This window comes from Alligator sinensis, unplaced genomic scaffold, assembly GCF_000455745.1.
Source record: "Alligator sinensis unplaced genomic scaffold, ASM45574v1 scaffold559_2, whole genome shotgun sequence".
Taxonomy (NCBI): Eukaryota; Metazoa; Chordata; order Crocodylia; family Alligatoridae; genus Alligator; species Alligator sinensis.
The window spans coordinates 317880-342483 of record NW_005842046.1 but is presented as its reverse complement, the minus strand read 5'-3'; the positions used below and the strand labels follow the sequence as shown (position 1 = coordinate 342483).

The following is a 24604-nucleotide window of genomic DNA, read 5'->3' as shown; positions in this document are numbered from 1 at the left end:
TTGCTCCCCACTTCTCAGGAGAGATTTAATAGCTGTTAAGATGTTCTTAATCTTCGCTATTTTACAGAAAATACGAAAAACTTTCACTAATCCACTGTTAACAATTATTAAAATTAGAGGTACATTGTCAAATTAAAAGAACGAGATACCTTTTTGGATCCATTGGCTTTGCTTCTTAACTTGAGTTTGTTCTCTTGCTCACAACAATGCAGTAATTCTCCACGCACCTTCTGACCATTTACCCAACTTAGCACTGTTCCACTGCACATGGTTTTCAAAAAGCAGTCCAGTTAAGTTAAAGCGTTGGCAGCTAGGAAACAAGTCAGATAACAAGTATGGGTTCTTACTGGCTTATCTTATGAAAAGTAACCAGATGCCTGAAATAGCCTGAAGTCACAGTGGTCTGCAGATTAGTTATGTTTCATTGTTACATGTCAGTATTTTGAATTATTAAAATAAATATACACAGATTAGAATCTTTTAGACTTCCATGAGATGCTAATTTTACTGGATGCAATAGTTCTCATTTTTAATGGGCAGATTTTTGAAAATTGATTTCTTCTGCTGTATTTGCTGAAGTGCAAATTTCCTAACAAGGCAATCAGGACTTGTAGTAGAGATGATATCTTTTATTAGACCAACAAGATTTTTGCAAAAAAAATTATTCTTTAATTTTTGCAAAAATCTTGTTGGTCTAATAAAAGATATCATCTCTACTACGAGTCCTGATTGCTTTTTCCTCTAAAACAATACAGCTACAACCTGGATACCTGACCAATTTCGTATCAAGACATTTCAATCAATCTGGATCTCCTTAAGTCAATTAATAAGAACTGGGTATAATTTTCATTTGAGACATACAGCATTCTTTACAAGAGAATCAGGTCACGCTTTTTACTTTCACTGTCAGTGTTGAGTCTTATTAGAAATTTTTTTACATTTATTTAATTTAAAAATGGAAATTTCAGGAAAGGCATATTGGATGAGGGCAAAATCAATTATTCACAACCCATATTTACACAAGTTTTTCTTAAAACCCCAAAGACTCCAGAACATATTTCTAAGGCAGCTTCTAACACTGTGAAAACCTGACCTGTAACACTTTATACAAGAAAGGAAATCTTCAGAAGAAGTGATGGTACAACGCTGTGTTCACTACAAGCAGACACACGTGACTCCATAAGGATGCTACCAGCAAGTACAGTGCACCAAAATGAATTATCAAAAAGCTGCCCAAAGAACAAAAATTACTTCTTCTTAATTTAGTCAAAGTTTCTGTAAATCCTGGCAATTAGGTTAGACATTTAACAAGAAGATTCAAGGCAGAATTTTTGGTAGTACATTATAGCGCCCAATATACTAGAAAAACTATGGGCTGAATAAGATTATGAAATCAAGAGAAATGCACAAAGCTGGATTTAGTCCTTTGAAGCACAGGTATTATTTGGTAATAAATTCCAAACACCGGTAACAAGTTAGCCATGTGTGAAACAAAGATCAGCACATAAATCAATGGTAAGATCATGTGATTAAGTAGGTGTCAATTAACAGAAGTCCATTTACACTCTTAAACCTGCACCTCTTCATTAACCTGAGACTTTCCTTCAAAATTTCAAGTAAATGTGTTAATTTTAAGCCAGCAGTGAACATATGCCATGAACACACACTAAACAGACATTCTCTGAAAGGCAGCTCAAAATGGCATTGCTGGGTTTCAGGTTTGTCTAAGGATTTCCCCATTCAATATAGGTAGTTTAAAAGTTTTTTTAAAAAGAGTCTGAATTGCCAGACATCTGTCTGAGACTGTAAAGCTGAAGGGGTTGTGGGGACCGGGCAAGACTTAAAAGATCTTACTTTTGGAACATAATGAACAGGTTTGGTTCGGTTTTTCTAAATGAGGCACTCCTTTTGATGATATAGAAGCTGAAATAAAAATAATGCATTTCTCTTTGCTTTAATTCTCATGCAGAACTAAAAGAGTAGAAACTATTTTTTTAAAATAAAACAATATCTCATTTGGGACACTGTTGTTGCTGTAACTATTTGTATTAGTTAGAATTGCAATAGCATACAGATTTGTTGGGTCAGAATGGGAAGTTTTTGCAGTCACTTTACACAGCAGAATTACACTGTAAAATACTAAAATGAATAACCCAAAAGAGGGAAAAAAGTAAACCATGCAGATCTTGAATACACCATTTTGTTTAGCAAATATCAGGATCTAAAAGAAAATGGTGAATTACAATAAAGTTTGCTGCAACAGAGAGAAAAAATATTACAGACTTTCCAATAAGGTGTTTGCTGTTTGAGGGTTTCCTCAGCATGCACTGCCCCTACTTAACCATATAAGCAGATATATGTACAAAAAAAACCCCTGATTTCAGTGTGTACTATAAAGCCTATTTTTTAATCACGTCTTCCCCAGATTCCCTGTTGAAATAAGTGCCTGCAATAAAATGCAAGATTACACATGTAAAAAACTGCTGAATTTAGGATTTATTGGAAACCTAAGTGGAAGGATGGGTATTACCAACGTTTTTAAAAAGTAATACTTGTGCCTGAATGATTTTTAAGCTATTGATGTTTAAAATGAAAGCTAATTCTACTTACTGAAAGACCCAGAATTTTTTTTTAAGTATTTCATACATGACTGTTTTCTGTACAGAAAGTTTTTGTTGGTAGGGATTTCGCTATTGAAATAGGAAAATGTAGTTGCAAAACCACAAAAAATTGCAGATGTATATTCACAATAACTTTCCAATACAGTATTTTAAATCAACTACATTTCAAAACCAGTAGTGCACTTTACACCTGGTACAGAATCAAAATTAAAATTAAATGTAAAAAAATCATGCACAATTATAAATAACCCTGCCCTGCCATATCAGGGTGGATTTGATTTAAATCAAATCAATTTGAACCGTGATTTAAAACGCAGTTTAAATCACTGGTAAGGAAGCCTCAATTTAAATTATCATTTTCTACTAAAAGTACATTCTTGTGGTTTGATATCCTTTATTCATTTAACTTCTTCAAACTTTTCACTTTTAGAGAAAGGTAAGGGCTTGACTGTGTGTACGCAAACTTGCAGAGAGACAAGAGGGCTGAGGGGCTGGTAATCAGGTCTGTTCTCTCATCTCCAAATATTGCTGTTACAAGGATGTTATCTCTGGAGACCCACATCCACAGTTTGAGAACTTAAATTAGGCATCACACAGATGCTTAATGGGATCTTCTAGACTGAGCACTGAGTCCCATTAGGTAGAGTAGCTTTCTTTAATCTTTACTAATCTATAGAGGAGCTTCTGGGAACCCTAATATTGGGCCCCTAATGGTCTGTTGTGACCTATTTAGAAATTTTTTTTTAAAAAGTTACACTGTCTCAGATAGTATAGTTAGAATATATTGTCTCAAATAGTATATAATTAGAAGTTATAATCCCTATTCCATGATGATATCTTTGATCTTAAACATATCTTAAATTAAAACTATCTTTATATAGGTTTATTTTTTTAAAAAAACAACATCTTAACAAAATAATTAAAATGGTTAAATAAAAATATCCAATTTAAAATTTTTAAAACCAATTTTTTACATTGCAGTTTTTTTAAAGTCATTGATTTTTATCCACCTTGGTCATAACTGGAAACAAAAAATCCTGGTTGATTTATCAATATCTATGATTAATCCTGGATCGGATGCTTCCTAGATACAGAGTAAATTCAGTGGTGACCTTCTGTGCTCCTGGTTTAGATTTGAAGCCTATGGAATGTGTGCCTGGCTAACTCAGTGACTGCTCCTTATGTTAGTGCTCTGATATGCCAGACTACACCCTTCAACCAGTATTCAGACCCCTATATGGAATCCTGAAAATGCGCGGAAGGTCACCGTATACTCAGTTAACTCTACAGCCTAAATTAGGTTTATGTAGCTCTTATACACACTCTACCCTGTCCCATCAACATGGAATTAACTAAATTCAAAGTTCATTTAATGCCAAAACACAGTTGACAAACAGCTACCAGGCAATTAATTCTAAGTTGTCAAATAAAAATTATTTTCCTAAAAAAAAAAACCTATCATGGACTTGCATTGGCTTTGAAAATCTCTAGTCTCTCTTAGTAAGCAAACACTAAGGTACATTTCTTGAGTCTCAACTCAAGTCAGTGAACTGGATTCCACACCATTAACATTGATCATTGCCCAATTCTCCATAGCCTTATTTGCAATATTTCTAGCCAACGTGCAAAAAAGAAGCAGGTTTTCCTCAGCTCAGAGGCAGCAGTAGCTGGTGAGGCGGAAATCGAGATGATCACCTGCACCTGAAAAGCAAAAGAGGGCTTGGCAGAGGTGAATAGGAGAACCGTACAGGAAAGGGGGCAAGTAAGTATTGGAGGACATCAAGGCTGCTGGAAGGGGTTGCTGTGGAGGAGAATCTGAAAGATGGTGCGTGGGAGAGGAAAGGGCAGAGGACAGTGGCAGTCTTCCAAGGCTCCTGTTCTTTCCTCTGCCCTCCCCTGCAATTCTTGCTCCATGTTCCCAGATGCTTGCAGAAAACAGCCACAAAAATCCTCGCAGGCAGGGAGGATTAGCTACTGCTGCCTGGAGCCCAGCTGAAGACACAGAATAGCTTACCCGAGATGTGTGGCACTTGACAATGCTGAACACCAGCGTAATGGCCACACAATGAATGATATCAAGACCACCCACAATGGCTCAGAATTAAGCCTTCCTAAACTTAGGAAAAGTCAGCTACAGACATAACATTTCAGCACGTTTTAAATAAATACAGGAACTAAATAACTTCTGGAGTTCTTCCAGAAATCCACTGTCCTTCAATAGAAATCAAGTTACAGTCATGGTCACTAGCACTGAATTAAGCAAAAACAGCTTGATTCAATTAACAAGCCTGGACGGAATAACTGAGAATAGCAAAAATTTGTCAAAAACAGTTAAATTAAGTGAAAGCAATCAGAAAAGTATAAAAAAAAGGCATGCTCATCACATAACTCTTTTTTTCCTCTGTAAGATGACATTTCCGCACTGAATTATGCAACTCCCTAGGCATATGGTGAAGTGAAAATAAAAACATTTCACAGCTGTGCAATACCATGCATGATAACAAACATCTGAGAAATTAAGAAGGGACAACAGTTGCACAGTTGAATATGATGCACTTTTTTGTAATTGTAATTATGGTAAACGAGCTTTTAGGAGCTAGAATTCCACTCTTATTCTAAACCCCCTTTTCTAATTTGGAAATACAAGTCAATAATATAACAATTGCCATGTTAGATAAAGGGGTGGGGGTTTCTAGCCCAGAATCCTGCAATGCCCACTATCAGATGCTTCAAAGGAAGCTGCAAGGAACCACGAAGCAGACAATCACAGCATATTTTTAAGAAGTTTCTCTCAGAGGTTGTGCAATGCTCTCAAGAAATGTACACTTCTTCCCAACTCTTTGTCTTACTCCAGTCCCCTTTCCTGTACCTGATTTAAGTAGATGGGCCTGTGAAAGAAGTAAGGGAACCACTTAAAGACTCTTCTATTATTTCTGATAACAATTTTGCTAGGGACAGAAGTTACACATAAACCAGTTTAAGTAATCAGAAACTGGTTTAAACCTGTAACAGAACAGAAGTTCAGTGCACATAAACCCATTTCAAAATGGCCGAAACTGGTTTAAAATAAATCTGGTTGAATTTAGTATCAGACTTAACTGATTTGGGTCAAACCAGTTTGTGCAACTTCTGCCCTAGACCCCTTCCTGGTTCAAGTTAAATCACAGTCCCCCCACATGCCCTGGGCTGGGCTGGGCTGGGTTGTCTGCTCCAGCAGAGAAGGATTGTGCGGGGGGGGGCAGCGACTGCCCCCCCCCCCCGGCAAACCCTGTCTGGGGTCAGGGAGAGGAGTTAAGCTTCTCTTCGCCAAAGTACAGAGCTGCCCTGCCCTGGTAAAAATTTACTGCTACTGTGGACTACAAATCTCAGAGGCACCTGGAAGCAGGAACACGAAGTGATGAGCAACCCTGCAGAGTCCTGCTGCTGTGATTCTGAACTGCAAATCCCAGAGACTTTGGGGGCAGCAGGAAAAGGAAGTGAACAAACATAGCCCATGCTGGCTATGTGCCAGAGAGCCGTGCTCTAGCACCCCCTCAGTTTCTGGCCTGAGCCACTGCAGGTATGTGGCTGCATCTCCTGAATCAAAAGTGAATGTCTGTCCAGTTTTTTCTCAGTTTATTATCTGCAGTTTAGACTAACCTGCAAAGACTGAATCGATTCAGCCTTGGGCTTTTTGACTGTCTGTACTTAGCCCTGGAGGACACTGATCCCTACAACCCAAAAACTTTGATCAATAAGTATCCATAGTTGGGCTACATGACTCATCTGGCATCATCTGTGATGACTTAGAAAATCCTGCGCTAAATGTCTGTTTAAATTTGATGCATTCTTACCATTCAAAGGGTGCCTAGTTTTAAAAAGCTGTATGAATCTTATTTGTCAGCCTAATAAAAGCATCAGTTAGTAAACAACATTGTTGTAATGACACCAGGAGAATTATGAGCAACTGCAAATTGCAGTTAACTTGATATCAGCCTGTATGTCTACCCTAACATTGATGCCAGCAATTTAATTTTATTTCAAGCCAACACAAAAAAAAATGTTTTACTGCTACTTCTCTTCGAAGAACAACAAAAACACTGCAAATATCTGCTAATATCCTATATTGTTAACAAAATATACAATACAATAGATGTGAATACTTTACTGACCTTAGAAAAATGGAATTTATCAACTCTAGTATAGTTTGAGCTAGTTAATCCAGTTTAGCTATGTAGTTATGTGAGAGCTTTAAGTAGTAATCAATCTTCTTGCATTCACCAACCAGTGACTTGTTAATCTGTAGTTTTCATAACATAATAAAGAATGTTTCAAAGATAGTTGTATTATCCCAATGAGTTTCTACAAGGCTTGTGGTTATGTGCTGGATAAAACTGCACACAAAGTAGTGAAGTGTATGATACCATATAAATTACCTCATATCCCGCCATCTGGAACATGTTGTCAGAAAACCACAAATACTTTGAAGTTGTCTGAATCTCTTCTGACTAACAACATAACCAATTTGAGCTCCATCATGAATGCCTGAAGAGTGATTTGTATCATGTGTGACTGCCTTACTAAGCAGGATATTGTTTTGGATAAATATATTTCTAAAAATCTGAAATTTAATTTCCAGCCTACTTGCATGTCAGACTATATTTTAATGCAAGCCTCTTGTTAATACTGAATCAGTTAATTCATCAATGTGGCCATAAGTTAGGTGTTGGGGTACAACATTTTTCCATGACTAGCAAGGCAACTGGAAGTTTCCCCACGTTGGCCGTATCTTGTTGTTATGGTATCTACAAGATTGTTACTTCATTACAGCAAACTCAGAAGTAGAGGGTTCCTGCCTCCCAAAGAGATGACGATCTAAGTTACGGACTGGGTAAGACAATATGGCAGGGAACATACTGAGAATATTACAACTTCAACTGTAACTACAATTAATTGGAGCTACACTTAAGGCTGAGTGAACTGAATCAAATACCCCAGGTTCTGCTAATGAAAAATATGGCAGCAGGCAACCCAGCAGCTAATAGTGCTGATTTGTAAAGTCCTCTTCACCTATCAAATTGCCTGCTTTCCAATGCAGAGTCCAGGCTCTTTGTTTCTGATCCATAATGAAAGTTTGGATGAGATGACTGAAATCTGTGAACAATTTTGATTTCTCTCCCTACTCCTCCCTGGTTAAAACTGCATTTTTTGTGGATTTACTATTTACTGGAAAAAAATTGGCTGGTTCGCCTCCCGCTTGCCACTTGAAGTTTTGACTCAAATGCCAAAGGCTGGTTTACCTATAAGCACAGTAGAGGAAAACCTAGAAGTAAAGAACTGGACTCATGTTAAATACACAAACCCACAAAAAACAGTAAAAGGAAACTCAAAAAAACAAATACAAAGATCAAGTAAAATGGTTCTGGGAAACAGTTTGTGACCTGGTGCTAGCATTAAAGTAACACCATGTCTAGGGACAGTAGTTACACGTAAACCAGTTCAAGTGATTCGATACTGGTTTAAACCTGTAACAGAAGTTTGTCGCACATGATCCTGCCCTTTATGGAGTGTTTCTGTCGCCGCCACGACCACCAGGTGCAAGCCCCCGACCACCCAGTGCATCCCTCCAGAGCCTGAGACTTCCTTAGCCTGACGAAGGGTTTTTGAACTCGAAAGCTTGCTTAATAACTATTCTCCAACTATTTGGGTTGGTCTAATAAAAGATATCAAATTCACCCAAGGAACCTTGTCTGCCTCCCTCCACAGCCTGGCACCAGCAGCAGTCAGGAGGATGCTGCAGGCAGCCCAGGGGGCTTGTGTCAGGGAGCAGGGACTGATTCTTCTTTCTGTGGAGCCAGCCCAGCTGGGCATGGACAGGGGAACCCCGCCAGGACCGTGCCAATGTCAGCTGGGAAGAGCCCAGCTTGGGAAACCAAGAGCAAAGGCGGGGCTTCATTCCCCCCTCCCGCCCCCCGTGTCAGTGACCCACCATCCCAGCCACGCAGAGGGGGAAGCACCTGCCCCCCACAGCTGGGCAGACCAGGACTCAGGGGCTGGCCCTAGGAGCAGGGACTCTTTTCTCCCTTCCTGCTGTGCATCAGTGACTTACACTGGCCTGGCATGGCAGTGGGAAGTGGGGGCTGAAATTACTCTCGCCTTCTCCCCCACAGCTGGGCAGATCACAGCTCAGGGAGATCTCAGGCTGGCCAGAGTAAACCCTTCAGAGGCCTAGGGCTCCCCCCCGTGTGTGCAGACACCCAGCTCAGGGCCAGCTGGGATAAGGGACTGTTTCTCTGCTACAGGGGGACAGCAGGGGGCTGGAGGTACGTGACAGCCAGTAAGTCGGGGATGGCCCAGCAATGGCCGGCAGGCTGGGAGGCATATTCTAGCACCCCATGTCTCTTGGTCTGAGCCAGTGCAGGCCTTCGCCTGCCTTTCCCAACTCAAAAGTAAAGGTCCGTTCTGTTCATTATTGATTCAATCTATGCCACTTAAACAAATCTGCAAAGACTGAATCAACTCAGTCTCGGGCTTTTTGACTCTCTGGACTTAGCCTATGTGTTCTATGACACATTGGTTTAAAATGTTAGTGTTAATAATGCTGCTTCTACGATTACTAATCAAAAAGTTTTGCTAATTATTTTTATAAATGTAATGAAAGTTCATTAAATTTAACCTTGCAGCACAATTCAGTGCACAAACCAAATAACCTATAACTGATGCCAAGGATGTCATACATCCACATTGCTTTAAATAAATAAATAAATAAATAAATAAATCACTCATCAGCACACTCCTCTAACCGTCCAAAGCACTTGCTATAATCTCAGCTCCAAACTGACAGGACAGCCGAAGCATGAGACAGGATCTGGGAAGCACATAGAAAGAGCACATTAATGTAATTACTTGACATCTTAAACCTCATGCTTTGAACCAAAGATCAGCCAAAGGTCGTAAAAGAATTTCTAACCTAACACAAACCCCTATTTAAATCAATGCAGGGTATTTGGAAGGATATCACCATTTTAATTATTTTAGAGAAAACAAAGGAATAGTCATATCAGCTTGGAACATTTGTGAATAATAATACTTAAATATTGCAAATGCTTTTTCTGAAATAACCTATGTTGATTAAATTACAATGACTATACATCTTCCATTTATTAACACAATATTAGTATGGTACTCTTTACTTTATTTCATTGACACTGCATAATTTAACTAATACTATATTTCATGGAGCTGTCACTCATTATCTTTGGTTCTTTCATCACTGGTTCTTGCTATACTGAGAGACCTAGATAGCTGTGTTAGTCTGAAGTTAAGCAGAAGGAAGGTATTTTGAACCTTATAGACTAAGGGCATTTATAGACATGCTCTGAGAGGCAGGGGACTGGGGTGTCTTAATTAGAGCGCCATCCTAATTGAAAGTGTGCAGTGCCCCCCTGCTGAAAAATGGCGGCGGAAACCAGCTTTAAGGTCAAAGCACCCCACTACCATTTCTCAGTGCGGGGACACTGATGCACGTTACACTGGAGGCTGCCGAACCGTGCCAATTTCCATGCTCCAGCAGACTTGATTAATTGAGTCTGCTCTGACGCACTGGACTTACAGCGCATTGGAGCTGACTCCCTGCACGTCTATAGGAGCCTGTCTATTTTAGCATAAGCTTTCATGAACTGGAGCTTGCTTTATTAGATGCTGTAAAAGGACATGCACAGACCAGTGTATAAAATGGAGACATTGGTTTGAGTACAAAGGTAAAATGTGGGAGGACAGTGCTGGAAGAGGCAGCAGGTAAAGAACCCCTAGGAACAAAGGAGTCTCAAAAGCTAATCTAGGTAATGGGTAAGAAACCACAGTCCCTGTTTAAACCATACTTAACACAATCCAGTCTTACTATACTGAAACATCTACAGTATATTATTTTTACAAATGCTAATAATTAAAAAGTTGTACAAATTTTTTTTTATTCTGTTGCATAGTAATAGGTGTCATTTTTCCTAAAAAAAATAGGTTGTTAATAAAATAAGGTCAATTTAAGATTACACATGGTTTAATCACTTCTGTACAGAAAGAAAAGGTATGTATTTTTCTAGGGTGGGAGACCAATGTTAATTCAAACTTCAAATCTCTAACAGACTATACTAATTAATTTAATAGGAACCTTCCACTGACTTAAATGGATGTAGTTCAGGCTTGTCCAACATACGGCCTGCAGGCCGCCATGCGGCCCACCAAGCCATTTTATCTGGCCCACGGCGGTGGCAGCACCACTGCCGCGGAGCGGGGGGGCGTGGACCTGCCGCAGAGGAGAGTAGATCCGCGGCGGTGGGGCAGCAGCAAGGTGGGCAGAGCCAGCCTGCGGGCCCCAGCTGGCAGCGAGGAGAGGGGAGCTGCTTACCCCCACAGGGCCCAGCTTATCAGTGAGCTGGATCCTGCCGCAGCTGCCCCGAGGGCTGCACGGAGTGGGGCTGCCCCAGCCACGCCTGATTGGACGAGCTGGGAACGGGCCCTGCCCCTTGCCCCCGGCATGTGGCCGGCGGAGCTGCAGCATGGCCCACGCCCTGCCCGAATGTATGGTGGACGGAGGCATGAGGTAAGTTCCCGCATGGAGCTGGGGGCACCTTGGGGCTGGCCGGGGCGGACGGAGGTATGGGGTAAGTTCCTGTGTGGAGCTGGGGGCGCCTCGGGGCCGCGCTGGGGCGGACGGAGGCACGGGGTAAGTTTCCGTGCAGAGCAGACCCATTTCATTGTCACTTCCTGCAACTTCATTGGTGTCAAAGGTGACGTGACATCTCTTCCTGATGTGATGTCACTTCCTGTGAGTATTGCTTGCTGGCCCACTGGGTGATAAAAAGTTTGTGATCTGGCCCCACATTCAAAAAGGTTGGACACCCCTGGTGTAGTTGCTGCTTATCGATACAATTTTAAAGTTTTGGAAAGTGTGTAATTTTTTTCTTTCACCGTTTCTTTTTTGTGCATTTTTGTATTGAACCAAACTCAATTTTAATAATTACACTTTGAAAATAATGCTAAGACCTCCATTCTTTAGTGAGATCCATTTGAAGTTTCACATTAGTTTTTGAAGAAAAATAATTACACAGCTCAGATGTTTAAATCAGCCACTGGGACCACAGCAAATGTATCTTGAAAAAATTAATCTCTGACAAAATCCCAATGCAAATGAATGGAAGGGAGCAGAACTATTAATCCCATGAGGAAATGGCATAGGCCCCATTTTGATTGCACAAACTGAACAATGTAAATTATTCTGAGCTACATTACTGTGACTGAAATAAAATGGGATGCGGCACCATTTTTGGGAGCAGAGAATGGCATTAAACATCATACTATAATATGAATTTCTAGCAACCCAGGGGAAACTCCCAGTATTAGCTTCCATACGTTCAATGTTAGCCTATACTCTCAAAGTGCTTTAAAAAAGTAGTGAAATGTTGTCATCTCCAAAAACAGAATGAAGGTCTCCTGACTTCAGCACTTTGTTGAAATCCAGCTGCCCCTCTTCACCTCTTATTGAAGACAGCTGTAGAGTTTCTTAACCACGATTTGCCTAAGCTCTACACCAGGGAGCCTGTTACTGAGAGAGAGAATTCGTAGACCCATGGCCAATATTAAGTTCCAAACAGATTGTACAGGCTAAAATTCCTAGATCCAAAAGTAACAAATTAAGTACATCATACAGCTTTGACTTTGAAGGGAAGTATAAAACACCAGCGTTTTATAATACTTGCATACCTTCTGCCAACAGAATGAAGAAAAGGTCAGAAGGATTTTTATCATTTAATCATTTAATTTGGGTAATGAATCTGTGCATGTAAAATTGTACGGCATTTGAATAAATGCGTAAAATTTTCAAGCTGTTAAAAGGGAGCTATGGTTTCTAGCTCTCTGGTAATTTAATCCAATTCTCTCTCAAAAGTGACATTAGAGAATTTAAAGCATCTTTTGTATTACAAGCTAAAGCCAGTAAGGTATTTAAAACAGATGGTGGTAACCACAAAACACTTCATTTGGATAGCCGAAGAAATTAATTTAATTGATTGTTTATAAATGCCCATTATTCTCTTCACTATAATCGCACTATTCGCTTTCCACTTGCTGAATGAACTGGACACACTCACGCAAGTTATTGGTTATATATACTGTGAGCATCAACCGATTAATTTTAAAAGACAACTGATAAAAATAATCAGCTTATGCTTATTAAGTAGAATTGCGTTAGCAAATGTATAGCTGCCCAAGCTTTACGTTGTAATTTAGCATTCACATTTTGACTGCATCTCTCCTGTTAATGAAAACATAAGAGTTCTCTCTATCTTACACAGAACAAGTTACAAAAGACAATATTTGTGGTGAGCAAATTCCCCAGGGGGAGTATGATTTAAGGATATCACTTCACTCCACTACTGAGCTGCCTAACTCAGGCTTAACGCTTCTTGGGGTGCTGGGTCACGCTGCTGCTCTTCTTGCCAACTGTCGCTGAAAAGCATGAATCGTGTGGTCTTCTGACGGGTGGAAGTAGAGAACTGGGGAGCTCTCAAATGCACGTAATATCCACGTTGCACTGCTTCCGTGGTCACAAAGGGCCTGTGTTTCATGGAGAAATCAAGATGGAGAACTCACAAAACTCACGTTCTTTTGCAATGTGCATGTTACAAAGGAAAGTTCATTCCATTCACCGTCAAGTAGCATTTTGTTAATAATCCAGCGAAGTAACGTTTAATTAGTCTGGGCCACAGCCAACAGTTGGAAAGCTGGTGGGCATAAATACCAGGGTGAAAAAACCTGCTGCTCAAGTAATCTCACTGTCCAGATTGAAGTCTGAAAATGAAACTTTTATTCATGAAAGAATGAAGCTGTTTGTGGGAAAAGTGCATACATTCTGTGACAAGATGCGAATGTGCCACGCATATCTTTGTGCTGAGAAATTTACCATTTCAAGCCAGAAAAAGGGAAAGCACAGAATCAAGCAGCACAGGATGAATAGGTGATAGGAAAGCAGCGGCCGTTACAACTTGAACAATTCACAGGACAGATGGTTTTCCAAGAGCTTTCTGAAGAAGGGTGGGAGTGGGGAGGAGGGGTTGCTTGTCACGCATTAATGGCATGGGTTAGCACATTAATGGCACAACGTTAGCATGGGTAGATGTGTCAAAAAGACGAGGCTCCAGGTTTGTGTTACTTAATATCACTGTCTAGCTATCCAACTATACTGATGTTTATCACCACAAATAGCAACATAATTCTCATCAGCAATAAAAATGTGCTACCATCTAACACCCAAGTTCAGGAAATCTTGGGTATTTCTGATGAGCAGGAGAGAAAGAGATGTGAAGAAAGATGTCATGCAAGTATATAGCATGCCATATTTCCAAAGAGAGACAGAAGAACCTGCATCGCCGACACTCAGCACTTCCAGCCCAAAAGAAAATGCTCTCAGGACCCAATTACTCTTACCTCCAAGGTAGGCCTGTTCATCCCTACTAACACACCTTCCAGGAGCGTTGGGATACAATACAACCTTCAAAACCTACGTTTCTGCACCACATCAGAATAGCATTAAAGCAAAATCACCCAGAGTGCCTTGGCAACTACGTGAACATCAGCAGTGGGCAAACGAATCTAAAGAAAAGATTCTTAACTAAGACTATCATCATCTCAGCCAGTCAACCACCCGAAACTGAGGCGTGTGTATTAAAGGGGGAAACTGATTTTCTGCCTGGGATAGAAGCACCCTGCTTTGAGTCCTGCTTCACACTGCAGCAGCTGCAGTATTACTACCCATAGCTCATGCTTCTTCACTCAACGGGTATTAAAGATGGTATCTCCTTTTAATCATCTTGATGTTCCATGAATCAAGGTAACCTTTCCTAGGATAATCTTGCCATCTACTAGCTGTTCCTCGTCTTGTCTCCTATTTCACGGTCCTGGAAAGTCTTTTGCACTTTTCAAAATCGACTCACCTATGGAGACCAGTCTTCAAAAACAGCTAGTTTTTCAGCTTTAGTTAAGCAAGAAAAGGGAGGGTGAGTTAGCTGAAGATTAGCCTCTGTTCCTGCTCTATGCAGCCATAACTCTGGAAAAATCATTCTTCTTCATTCTGTCTTTCAGTAACAAAGTGCATATTATATTCCATGGCATATTGTATGCAACAAAGTATGATACTATCCCATACATAAATAATCAAAATACAAGGGTTCCTAAATCAGTATTTTAGTCTCAATGTACTAGATTCTATCTGAATACAAAGCATAGTCCAGGGGCAGGCAATTATTTCAGGAGGAGGTCGACTTACTGAGTTTTGACAAGCTATCGAGGGCCACATGATAGGCTTGGAGCCAAGGGCACATAAATATGAATTTTCTAAATCTTTTAGGGGCCCTGCAGGTCGGACAGAATGGCCTGGTGGGCCGCATCTGGCCCACAGGCTGCATTTTGCCCACCCCCTGGCGTAGTCCATGCCCCAAAAAGTGTCCAAGGAGCTGAAAGACTTGATGAAAGTGGGTGATAGGAAATTAATATGTACAGTTTCTTCAGAGGTGCAATTAATCACCGCCAGGCTAGTTCTCAAGCTATCATGAACTGGCGGGATAGATAAAAATCAATGATTGTTTTTAAATCGGATTTTTTAATCAGATTTTTTAATTGTATTTTTTTAAGATTTTTTTTAAAAATAAACCTATGTAAACATAATTTTAATTTAAGATACATTAAAGATCAAAAATATCTTCATGGAATAGAGATTATAACTTCTAATTATATACTATTTGAGACAATATATTCATGTCACCTTTTTAGAAAAGTTTTACAAATAGGTCACAACAGGCCATGAACTATATTAGGGGCCCAATCTTATGGAGCTCCCAGAGGCTCCTCTATAGATTAGTAAAGATTAAAGAAAACCACTCTACCCAATGGGACTTAGTGCTCAGTCTAGAAGATCCCATTAAGCATCTGTGTGACACGTAATTTCAGTTCTCAGACTGTGGATTTGGGTCTCCAGAGATAACATCCTTGTAACAGCAGCATATAGAGATGAGAGAACAGACCTGATTACCTACCCCTCAGCCCTCTTGTCTCTGCAAGTTTGCGTACACACAGTCAAGCCCTTACCTTTCTCTAAAAGTGAAAAGTTTGAGGAAGTTAAATGAATAAAGGATATCAAACCACAAGAATGCACTTTTAGTAGAAAACAATGATTAAATCGCGGCTTCCTTACCAGTGATTTAAATTGTAACTTAGAACGTGATTTTAAATCTATTTGACGGAAATCAAATCCACCCTGTTAATTGGATAGTGTCTTATAAGCATTGTGCAGACAAGAGATTTGAAGGAGGAAAGATGTCCACTATGAACCTGATTCAAGATTCAAGCTGATTCAATAGGTGTTGGAACAGACTGGATATTACATCACAAACTAGACTGTAAATTAGGTAACACACCTACCAAGAATATGGGGAGAAATCATTTTGCTCTATGTAAACTCAGAGGTTTCCTATTCATTTTGATGGCAGCTACTGGTCAAAAATACCCATATTTAAAGATAGCAGACCTCATAATAAGTCTAAACAGAGTGACTTGCAATGTTGCACGTGAAAAGTTTTCCAAATTATTTCAGAAATATTTTCTAAATTTTTTTTGCAGGGAAAAATATTGTTTGATTTTTTCAAATTGGACACTTACATTTTCACACAGTTTTACAGTTGAAATTTTCATTTCATTTCTCAGCAAACAAAACTTTGAATATTCATTTTCCTATATTTTGTTTAGCGCCAATTGAAATAAATATCCAAAATAGACAATTTGATTGTCTGTGTTTCCCTATTTTTTCCTCTTTTCTATTCTCTTTTTCAAAACATCTGCAAATTTAGACAAGCTACAATCCCTGGAAAAATGACACTAACTTTGCCACTCTTCAATTTTTCTTAAGTTAACATCATTTTTTAAGTGTCAGAATAGTAAAGTTAGCATTTGTTTATTCCTTTTACTTGTGACCCATACAAAGCTTTTGTTTTGAAAAGTTTTAGAGCTGAAAAAAGCAGCAGGAAAGAAAATTAATCTTAAAAATATTTAATTCTATTCCTTTTAGGAAACCAACGAATAATTGAGAAAGGAGAAAAACAAAACTCCACAAAAGTAGAAAATTTTTTTTTGGAGTTGCTCAAAAAAGTCCATTCAAATCCAAACAAAAATTTCATTTCCAATGTCAGTTACTGATCTCAAAAAAAGTTCTCTCAAAACTAACTGCAATTTTTACTCGAAAAAGTGTGTTTGGGAAAATGTTACAACTCTAGTTGTAATGCCCGCTAGCAGATGAGAAATTGAACAACTAATCTCTTCCATTTCCATTCACCAGAATTTCTTGAGACATCTTTAATGACCTTCTGTGATGCCTCTAATTAGGACTAAAACATGATTATGTAACTAGTAGCTGGGCATAAAAACCAATCAGACAAACAACATACAGCTACAGAAAATCCTGTTCTTTTCTAGAGAACCCACAGGATATATTAATGCAGTTATAGTTCTGTAATCTGATGAGGGAATGTTTTGAATAAGTGGATAATTGAGTTAGCAGAGTCCTAAAGAAAGATTTCACACTCACATTCATATGCTAAAGCAGTTTAAAAATAGAGAGCAAGAACTGCCTGACTTCACTTTTTAATTTTAGCTGGGTGATGAGCTGGTCCCAAAGACAGAAAGGCGCAGCAGGTTTTTTCTCAGCAAAGTGCTCTTCGTATTTTATGCGAGGGAAATGCGGTATGTTCTATAAATAGATGGATGCAGACCCAGATAAATATGTGAACTCTGGGCTGTGGATCAAAAAACGGTTCTTGCTGACTTTCTTGGGCCACTCATGCTCTCAAAGGCATACAGGCATCAAAGGACACTTGGAAATCTGAAGCTGCTAGAAAGGCTAAATGTTTATTGCAAGAGCAGTTTTTTTCACTGTATCACTGAATTATGTATCTTGTAATTTCTAACTGATGCACGTATACAAAAATCTGGTATGTTTGGAAAGAAAACTGTTCGTCAATACACTCAAAGGCTTGAGGAACAGACAACACCAACAGTCCAATCAACTAATGATGCATGATACAGGCACATGGTTGTGAGCCGAGACAGCATGTTTCCATCGCTTGCAAATATTTCACTTAAGAAATAGGAAGGGAATTCATTTTACTTATTGCAGATAGCCTCACTCATCATTTACATAGTGAGAATTTTATTAGTCTTCCAATGAAGGAGAGTGGGTGTGTGTGTGTGTGTGGGGGGGGGGGGGGGGGGCACCCAAAACAGTTTTCTCATATTTCCTAGACCATCATGGCTATAACATCACTCCAAGACTACTAGCCCTCTCTGTTTTATTCTTGACAGGGTTTAGTTTAATTTTAATTTTAAACAATTGGGCTAAGTACAGACAGTCAAAAAACCTGACGCTAAATCTATCAATTCAGTCTTTGCAGGTTAGTCTAAGCTGCACAGATTGAACTGATAAGCAATGGAACAGACATTCATTTTGACTCTGGAAATGCAGCCACATGCCAGCAGCCTGGGGACGCTAGAGCATGCCTCCCCGCTCAGCTGAAGCAGACAACGTGGGCAAAGGCTAACCTGTCCACCCTGAGAGGGGAGGGTCTGCGGGGGATGCTAGGGGACTGTGATTCTAACTTGAATCTAGAGAGGATCTGGGACAGAAGTTTAATAAACCAATTTAATCTAAATTAGTTAAGTCTGTTACTATATTTATCCAAGTTGATCTGAACTGGTTTCTGATCACCAGGGATCCTGGTTTTCCCTGATAAATAACTGCAAATTCTCTGACAAAAACCCCCAAATCTGTGATTAAAATGAAAAGCCTCCCACAGCCCCCCCAGTACCCCTCACTTCCCCTCCCACAGCCCTGTTGGTGCCCCTCATTCCCCACACACAGTCCCTCCAGCCCTGCTGGTACCCTTCACTTCCCCACCCACAGCCCCTGCTCCCCCAGCCCTGCAGGAGAGGCCCCCGGCTGCCAGCTATGGGGCATGGGACCCATGTCCACAGCCCCCTGCCCCCAGCAGGATGTGGCGGCAGCTGCTACAGCAGAGCACAGCCCGGCGCCCTCCCTGCTGCAGGAAAGCTTCTTGCCGCTGTGAGCTCTGTACTGCCCTGTTGAGGCATCCTCTGCACACAGAAGTAGTGAGGGGCACAACCCCGCGCCGCTTCCCCCACACGCACAGGGGATGAATTGCCAAGGTAGCACGGAGATCACAGCAGCAAGCAGCTTTCCTGGGCGGCCCCGCTCTGCCCTGCCATGCTGGGTCACACCCACCTGGCTGTGGAGGCCTCAGGGGAGGGCAGCAGGGTGAGGAGCCCAAGCCCACAGCAGGCAGCGCACACCCACCTCTACCCCATCACACGCACAGATCTGGGGGTCACAGGTCCCGCCTGCCCCCCAGAAGTGTGTGCAATGGCGGGGAGCCAGCCCCCCTCTGAGCCCCAGATGAGCCACTCACAGCCCTGTCCCACTCCCCACCAGGGCCCTGAAGCCATGCATTGCAGCCCTGGGCCCCAAGACCTACACACTGCCCGGATGGACAGCAGCCTCAGCCCAACTCCCTCCCTCCCTATAGGGACCTCAATTTTCCTCTCCCCAGACACTTACCTGCAGGAGCTGCTCTCCAGGCTGCCTGGGGCCACATGGCACCCCCTGCCTGACCACCCTCCTCCCGCTCCCCCCAGCCCCTGCAGGCTGGAACTCTGCCAGCCTACAGCGGGCTTGTTGCAAAACTCCAAAATCTGTGGGTTTCTCTGCTAAATTGATAAATCTGCGTTTTACTAGGTTTTATCCATGGGAAACGGAAAACCTGGATCCCTGCCGATCGCTTATACAGATTTATGTGCAACTTCTGTCCCTATTCCAGATGGAAAAGAAAACAGGTGAGCCAGCTAGGCCAACAAGAATTACATAAAGGAAAAAAAAAACTGAGTTGATTTAATATCTGTCTGATACCCAAGTGTTTCCCAAAACTATAAAAAGAAGGTGAGCTCATTTTCTGCCCAGATCTTCACTGTACAGTTGGATTGAATAACTGGCACCAAGTCTGAGCATCCACGTTACTCTAGAATCCCTGCAGCAATGCCTGACCCACATGACCACATTCTCTCCTGTTCCTGCACTCACCGGCGTGTACATCTGCTGACATATACCATGGTTTAGATGCGCTTGGATTTGCTCCCAGTCATTATGCCAATGAAAGAACTTTTCTGACCTTGGGGGAAAGTGTGGGAAAGGTTTTCGAGGCTTTACAGACCTCAACTGATTTTGCCCTAACTGCCAAGTCCTAGTGAAGGTGCAGTTCAGGCCTATAAATCTAACCAAGTAGGATACCCACGTTTTAAAGCATCTTCTGGGGAAAAAGATTTCTGTGTGGACAGTAGGGAAATTAGGGCCAAAAGCTGACAGAGCATGGATTAACTGTGCAACAACGAAGTCTCCTCTTAACTCCCCTCATCAATCCCCCTGAAAGCCTTCCCCCGTTCTTTAAGTACAAGATAAATCGCCAAAATAAAGATTCATTTTTTTCCTATCAGTTTATTTGTTTTTTAACCTAGGAGCTAATACAAAGTCCAATTCAGTAAACTCTCTACTCACATAAGCACTGGGTGAAGTGGGACAGCTTGTATGAGTTTAAAAATGTTGCCCCAGTGTGGTCATTTAATTATACATAATGAAGCTCCCTTTACTCACACAGGTGGGCAGATAACGAACAAGCACTGTCATTCACGTAAGTAATCCATTATCTCAGTGAGTAACTCTCGCCAATATAGTAAAGAGTTTGCCATCTGGCCCAGAATGCCTATATCCTATTCCTTCGACCATAACGGAGGAGGAAGGGTACTCTTATTTACATTTCTTCCTAGGTTCACTCGGTGTACTTGCTTGTATCCATATAATTGTTTAACACCAGTCTTTTCTGATTTTAAGACTTTTTGCATTTTTAGCTATTCTATTTACTACAATTCAATCTCATTTCTACACAAATTTACATGATCTCTAGCCTTCTGGAAACCATTTCCCCATTAAAAAATTAACAGTTTTATCTTTTTTCATCCCAAAGCATGGTGTTTCAACATAGTCCACACAAATATAATTAGTTCAGTCACCTTTCACTGTACCACTCTTAGCATTTATTTAGTTTAAGTGTCTGATATAACTGGCTGAGGCATCAATAGCATCACATTCACGTCACAAGTGACAACTTCTACTTAAGGTATTACAAAAAATTAAGTGCAAAATCCCTTAAAAGCAAAAATTAATATTGACTACTTATATTATTGTTTATGTGTTGGATGCTTATATCTTATATCAAAGACGTTAATCTTGCAAGGAACCTGTTTAAACTGATTTATTTGTGCTCCTCCCCAACCGGTCATCCTTGGTTATTCATCCTTTTTGCACCACACACTTACAATTATTTACACTGTAGCAGGGCCCATGTTGACATAATTTCAGATCCTATTAAAATAAACTTTTTCATAGGAATCTACCAATCAATGATGGTTTTATTTATGAATTAGTTCAGATTGTTTAAAATCTGAATTACAAGGTCAGCATAGACAGTATTTTTCTTCTTTCTGCCCATCTGCCCACTCGATGCATAGTTTAAATATTTCTTTCCAGATTGCATTCATATCCAAAACTGAACTTATTTATTTATGTAAGAGTTGCTGTTTTAGCTGCTGTTTTAGCAGAAAAAGAGATTCAAAGAGAGACACAGCCAGTAAGAATGTATTCTGAACTAATTTATTTTTGTCTATATTAAAACAGGAGGAAACATTAAAATAGAAGGAATATAGAAGGAAACATTGTTTGGCCTTGTCCACCACAACTCAATATGGGTAACAATAAATCACTTCTCTAGTTGGTTACCAACTTCCAACTTAAAATTCAGATTTAAAGATAACTTAGTGGTACATTTGTAATGAATTCTCTCTAGCAGTGGTCAGCCAAATTAGATTTCCAATTAAGAATAGAAAAAAGCTAAATATAACCAACTTAAACTACAATTATTATCGTGGTGCCTGCCAGTGTTACTCCAAAGCAGTTAATGGTCCATCAGGGATTTATGGATCAGCTGTGAAAATTTGCTCAGAGCTAAAACTTGCCAATCAAGGACTCAGCCTTGGAACACTGCTACCAACTCTAATTTCATGGGACTTTCAGTTATAGAAATGGCAAGGCAAAACTGTGTGGGTTTAACTCCACAAAGTAAAGTAGCGCTAACCTGAAACGCAAGGAAACATCTTTTACACAGAGCACTGTTAGGCGAATGAATGTGGGTAAGATCTTTTGCCTTCATGCTGGAAGCCCTATTAAATGAGGTTTGACATATTAGTATATGTATTGGGTTTTTTTTAACTCTGTAGCAGGTTAAAAGCAAGGCCCCCACTGTGCTAGGTACTGCACATACACGTAGTAAGGGACAGTCTCTCTACCAAAAAGCAGACAGCAATCTATTTTAACACCAGTTGCATCAAGGGGTCATGCCAACAATCAGAAAGAACATGAGAAACAAGATGGGAGAAACAGTAAGGGAGTGCTTGGCTTCACAACCTATTAATATTTACAACCCTGTTGTTCTGAATAATACAAAGGATTTTTTGGAGGGTAGTAGGTTTAAGCTGGCAAAGAAACTTCAGCAGCCTACTTGGCCCCCCGTACTTATTTCCCTCCCTTAGCTGCCACTGGCCTTCTTCCCCAAAACAGGACCTTGAGGCCACTAAATCTGTATAATAAAGATCCAAGTTTACTCCTTCAGACTACACCCTGTTGATTATGTGCTGGTGCATTTGGAGTCTGAGCCAAGCCCCTTGTGCACCTGCCCATCCAGTCCTGATGACAGCACCTTAGCAGGTGTGCAGAGCATTGCATGGAGCATTTCTCAGAAGGACACTTCCTTCATGGTGAATTAATTTTCAAAAGTATTTTTAAAAATTGATTTCACACAGCAATGTAATGGAAATCCTCTTCAAATGTTTAACATCCCACTCTGGCTTCTGAAGTTTCACCAATTCAAACTGCCACAGTCTGGTCCCTGGATGACCCAGTGAAGCAACTTTAAGCATTCAAAAGCTTTGACTTAGGCTTAAAAATGATGAGGGGTTTTTTTTAATAGTAAAATATTGAGGTTTTGTCTTCTAGATTTTGAGTCCTCAGGGTTTATCCACAACCAGGTGGAACAGGGACTTATTTTCTCATATGCAAAATACATTTTTTCCCTAAAATTACACTGCTAGAAATTGGGGTGCACACTAGAAGCAAGGAAATGTAGTAAAAGCAGTTTCTGCATCTGCCACAGGAAAGCAAAAGCAACTCTGGAGTGCTGCACATGGTGCTCCTCCTGACCTGCTGACTGTGGACACCATCGCTTACCCCCGAAAAACAAGCCTGCTGGAGAAGCAGCTATTCAGGTCTTACCAGTATCTTCCAGGAAAGATCTTTTTTTCTTCATTCTGCCCTTCAAAAACAAGGTGTATATCTTATTTGGGAGTGTGTTGTATATGAGAAAATACTGTAACCCCTCCCCTCCAACAATTGAAATTGGAGAGCTGAAATCCTTCCTTAAGTACCTGAATCCACGTAAGCAACACAGCAGGACTGGTAATAAATACAGTTGCAAGACTTGGAAACACTGTATTTTAATTCCTTTATGAGCAAATTTCTGACAAGCAGACATCGCTCTAGACCAGATGCACTGGCAAAATAAGGCAATAATTTACAAAGCAAGTGTTCCTAACTGTAGGTGTTGACATCTTATATCTATGACTCATGGCTAAGGATAAAATAGGATCTTACTATATTCAAAGAATTTTTTATATATATATATACACACACACACACACACACACACACACACACACACATATATAAAATTCTCAGAAAATAAACAAACAACAAAGTTTTTTTAGGAGAGAGTACGTTCTGCTAACTTTTGGTTTCTTAAAACAGAAAAAGAGAAGAAGAATCACAAGTGATGTAACAACAAGAATGTGATTTGGCACATTGACTGTGCTCTATAAGGGTCTGAAACGTGCTTAATAGACATTGGGCAGCACCAGAAACAAATCACACCATTCAAAGCGAAAGGTTTCCAAACTGTTTTTAGAGACATTTTGAAGAGGTCTATCAAACATGTGAAATGTTACGACTATGCTTCTTTCTAACGCACTACTGAGATATTGGTACAATAGCACAACAGCGGATCAAGTAAAACATTATAAATTCTGTAGTGCTTGTTTTCAGATGTGAAGTCAGACAGTTATTATTGCTGCTATGGAGTGCAATAGTACTACAACTGTTACTAAGGAGCAGTGCAGAGTTGTGCCCCTTTGCTGTGGGTGGGCGGGCAGGGATGCCTCCCCACAGCAGAGCAGATCTCCCAGCAGCAACGAGCTTCCCCACTCCGCCCCGAGCTTCCCCACTCCGCCCCGTCGCACTGGGTCCTGCCCGCTAGGCTGCGGAGACCCTAGAGGGAGGTCAGAAGGGCAGGGAGCCTGCACCTGCCTCCCCAAACCTCCACTCCAGCCGTGCCACTGCAGGGGAGGGGGAGCCAGGCTCCGTGCTTCACTTCCCTCTCGGGGCCCAGCTGCTTCCACCTCCCACATGCAGCAGTCAGGGCTTGAGTGCTGCTGCGGCGGGCAGGGGGCTGTGGACCTGGGTCCTTGGCCTCATAGCCTCTGGCAGGGATCAGGAGGCTGTGGGTGGGGGGTACCACCAAGGCCAGGGGGCTGTAGGTAGGGAGTGATGGACACCAGCAGGGCTAGGGGGTGGGAATGAGGGCCAGCGGTAGGGTGGGGGAGCGAGGGGCATCAGCAGGGCTGGAGGGCTATGGCTTGGGAGTGAGGGGTCTGGACCTGTGCCCTGGTGAGGAAAGAGGGTAGGGGGAGCACGGATTTTCCATGATAAAAAAACCTAAACATCAAATGTCAAAAAA

At 40.9% G+C, this 24604-nt stretch overlaps 1 protein-coding gene across 12 annotated transcripts in view; it reads right to left on the bottom strand.

Moving 5' to 3' along the window:
* RBM20 (RNA binding motif protein 20) overlaps positions 1 to 24604 on the bottom strand; it is a 155771-nt gene that overhangs the window by 112239 nt on the left and 18928 nt on the right. Inside the window, exon 1 of one of the 12 annotated variants that reach the window (XM_025203189.1) lies at positions 150 to 304. The exons of 10 other annotated variants lie outside the window; for them this stretch is intronic. In XM_025203189.1, the coding sequence (XP_025058974.1) occupies positions 150 to 163 (14 nt within the window). In that variant the 5' untranslated portion in view covers positions 164 to 304. Of the gene's footprint in view, positions 1 to 149; positions 305 to 24604 lie in introns of those variants that run through there. One more of the 12 variants, XM_025203186.1, reaches the window with a different exon arrangement.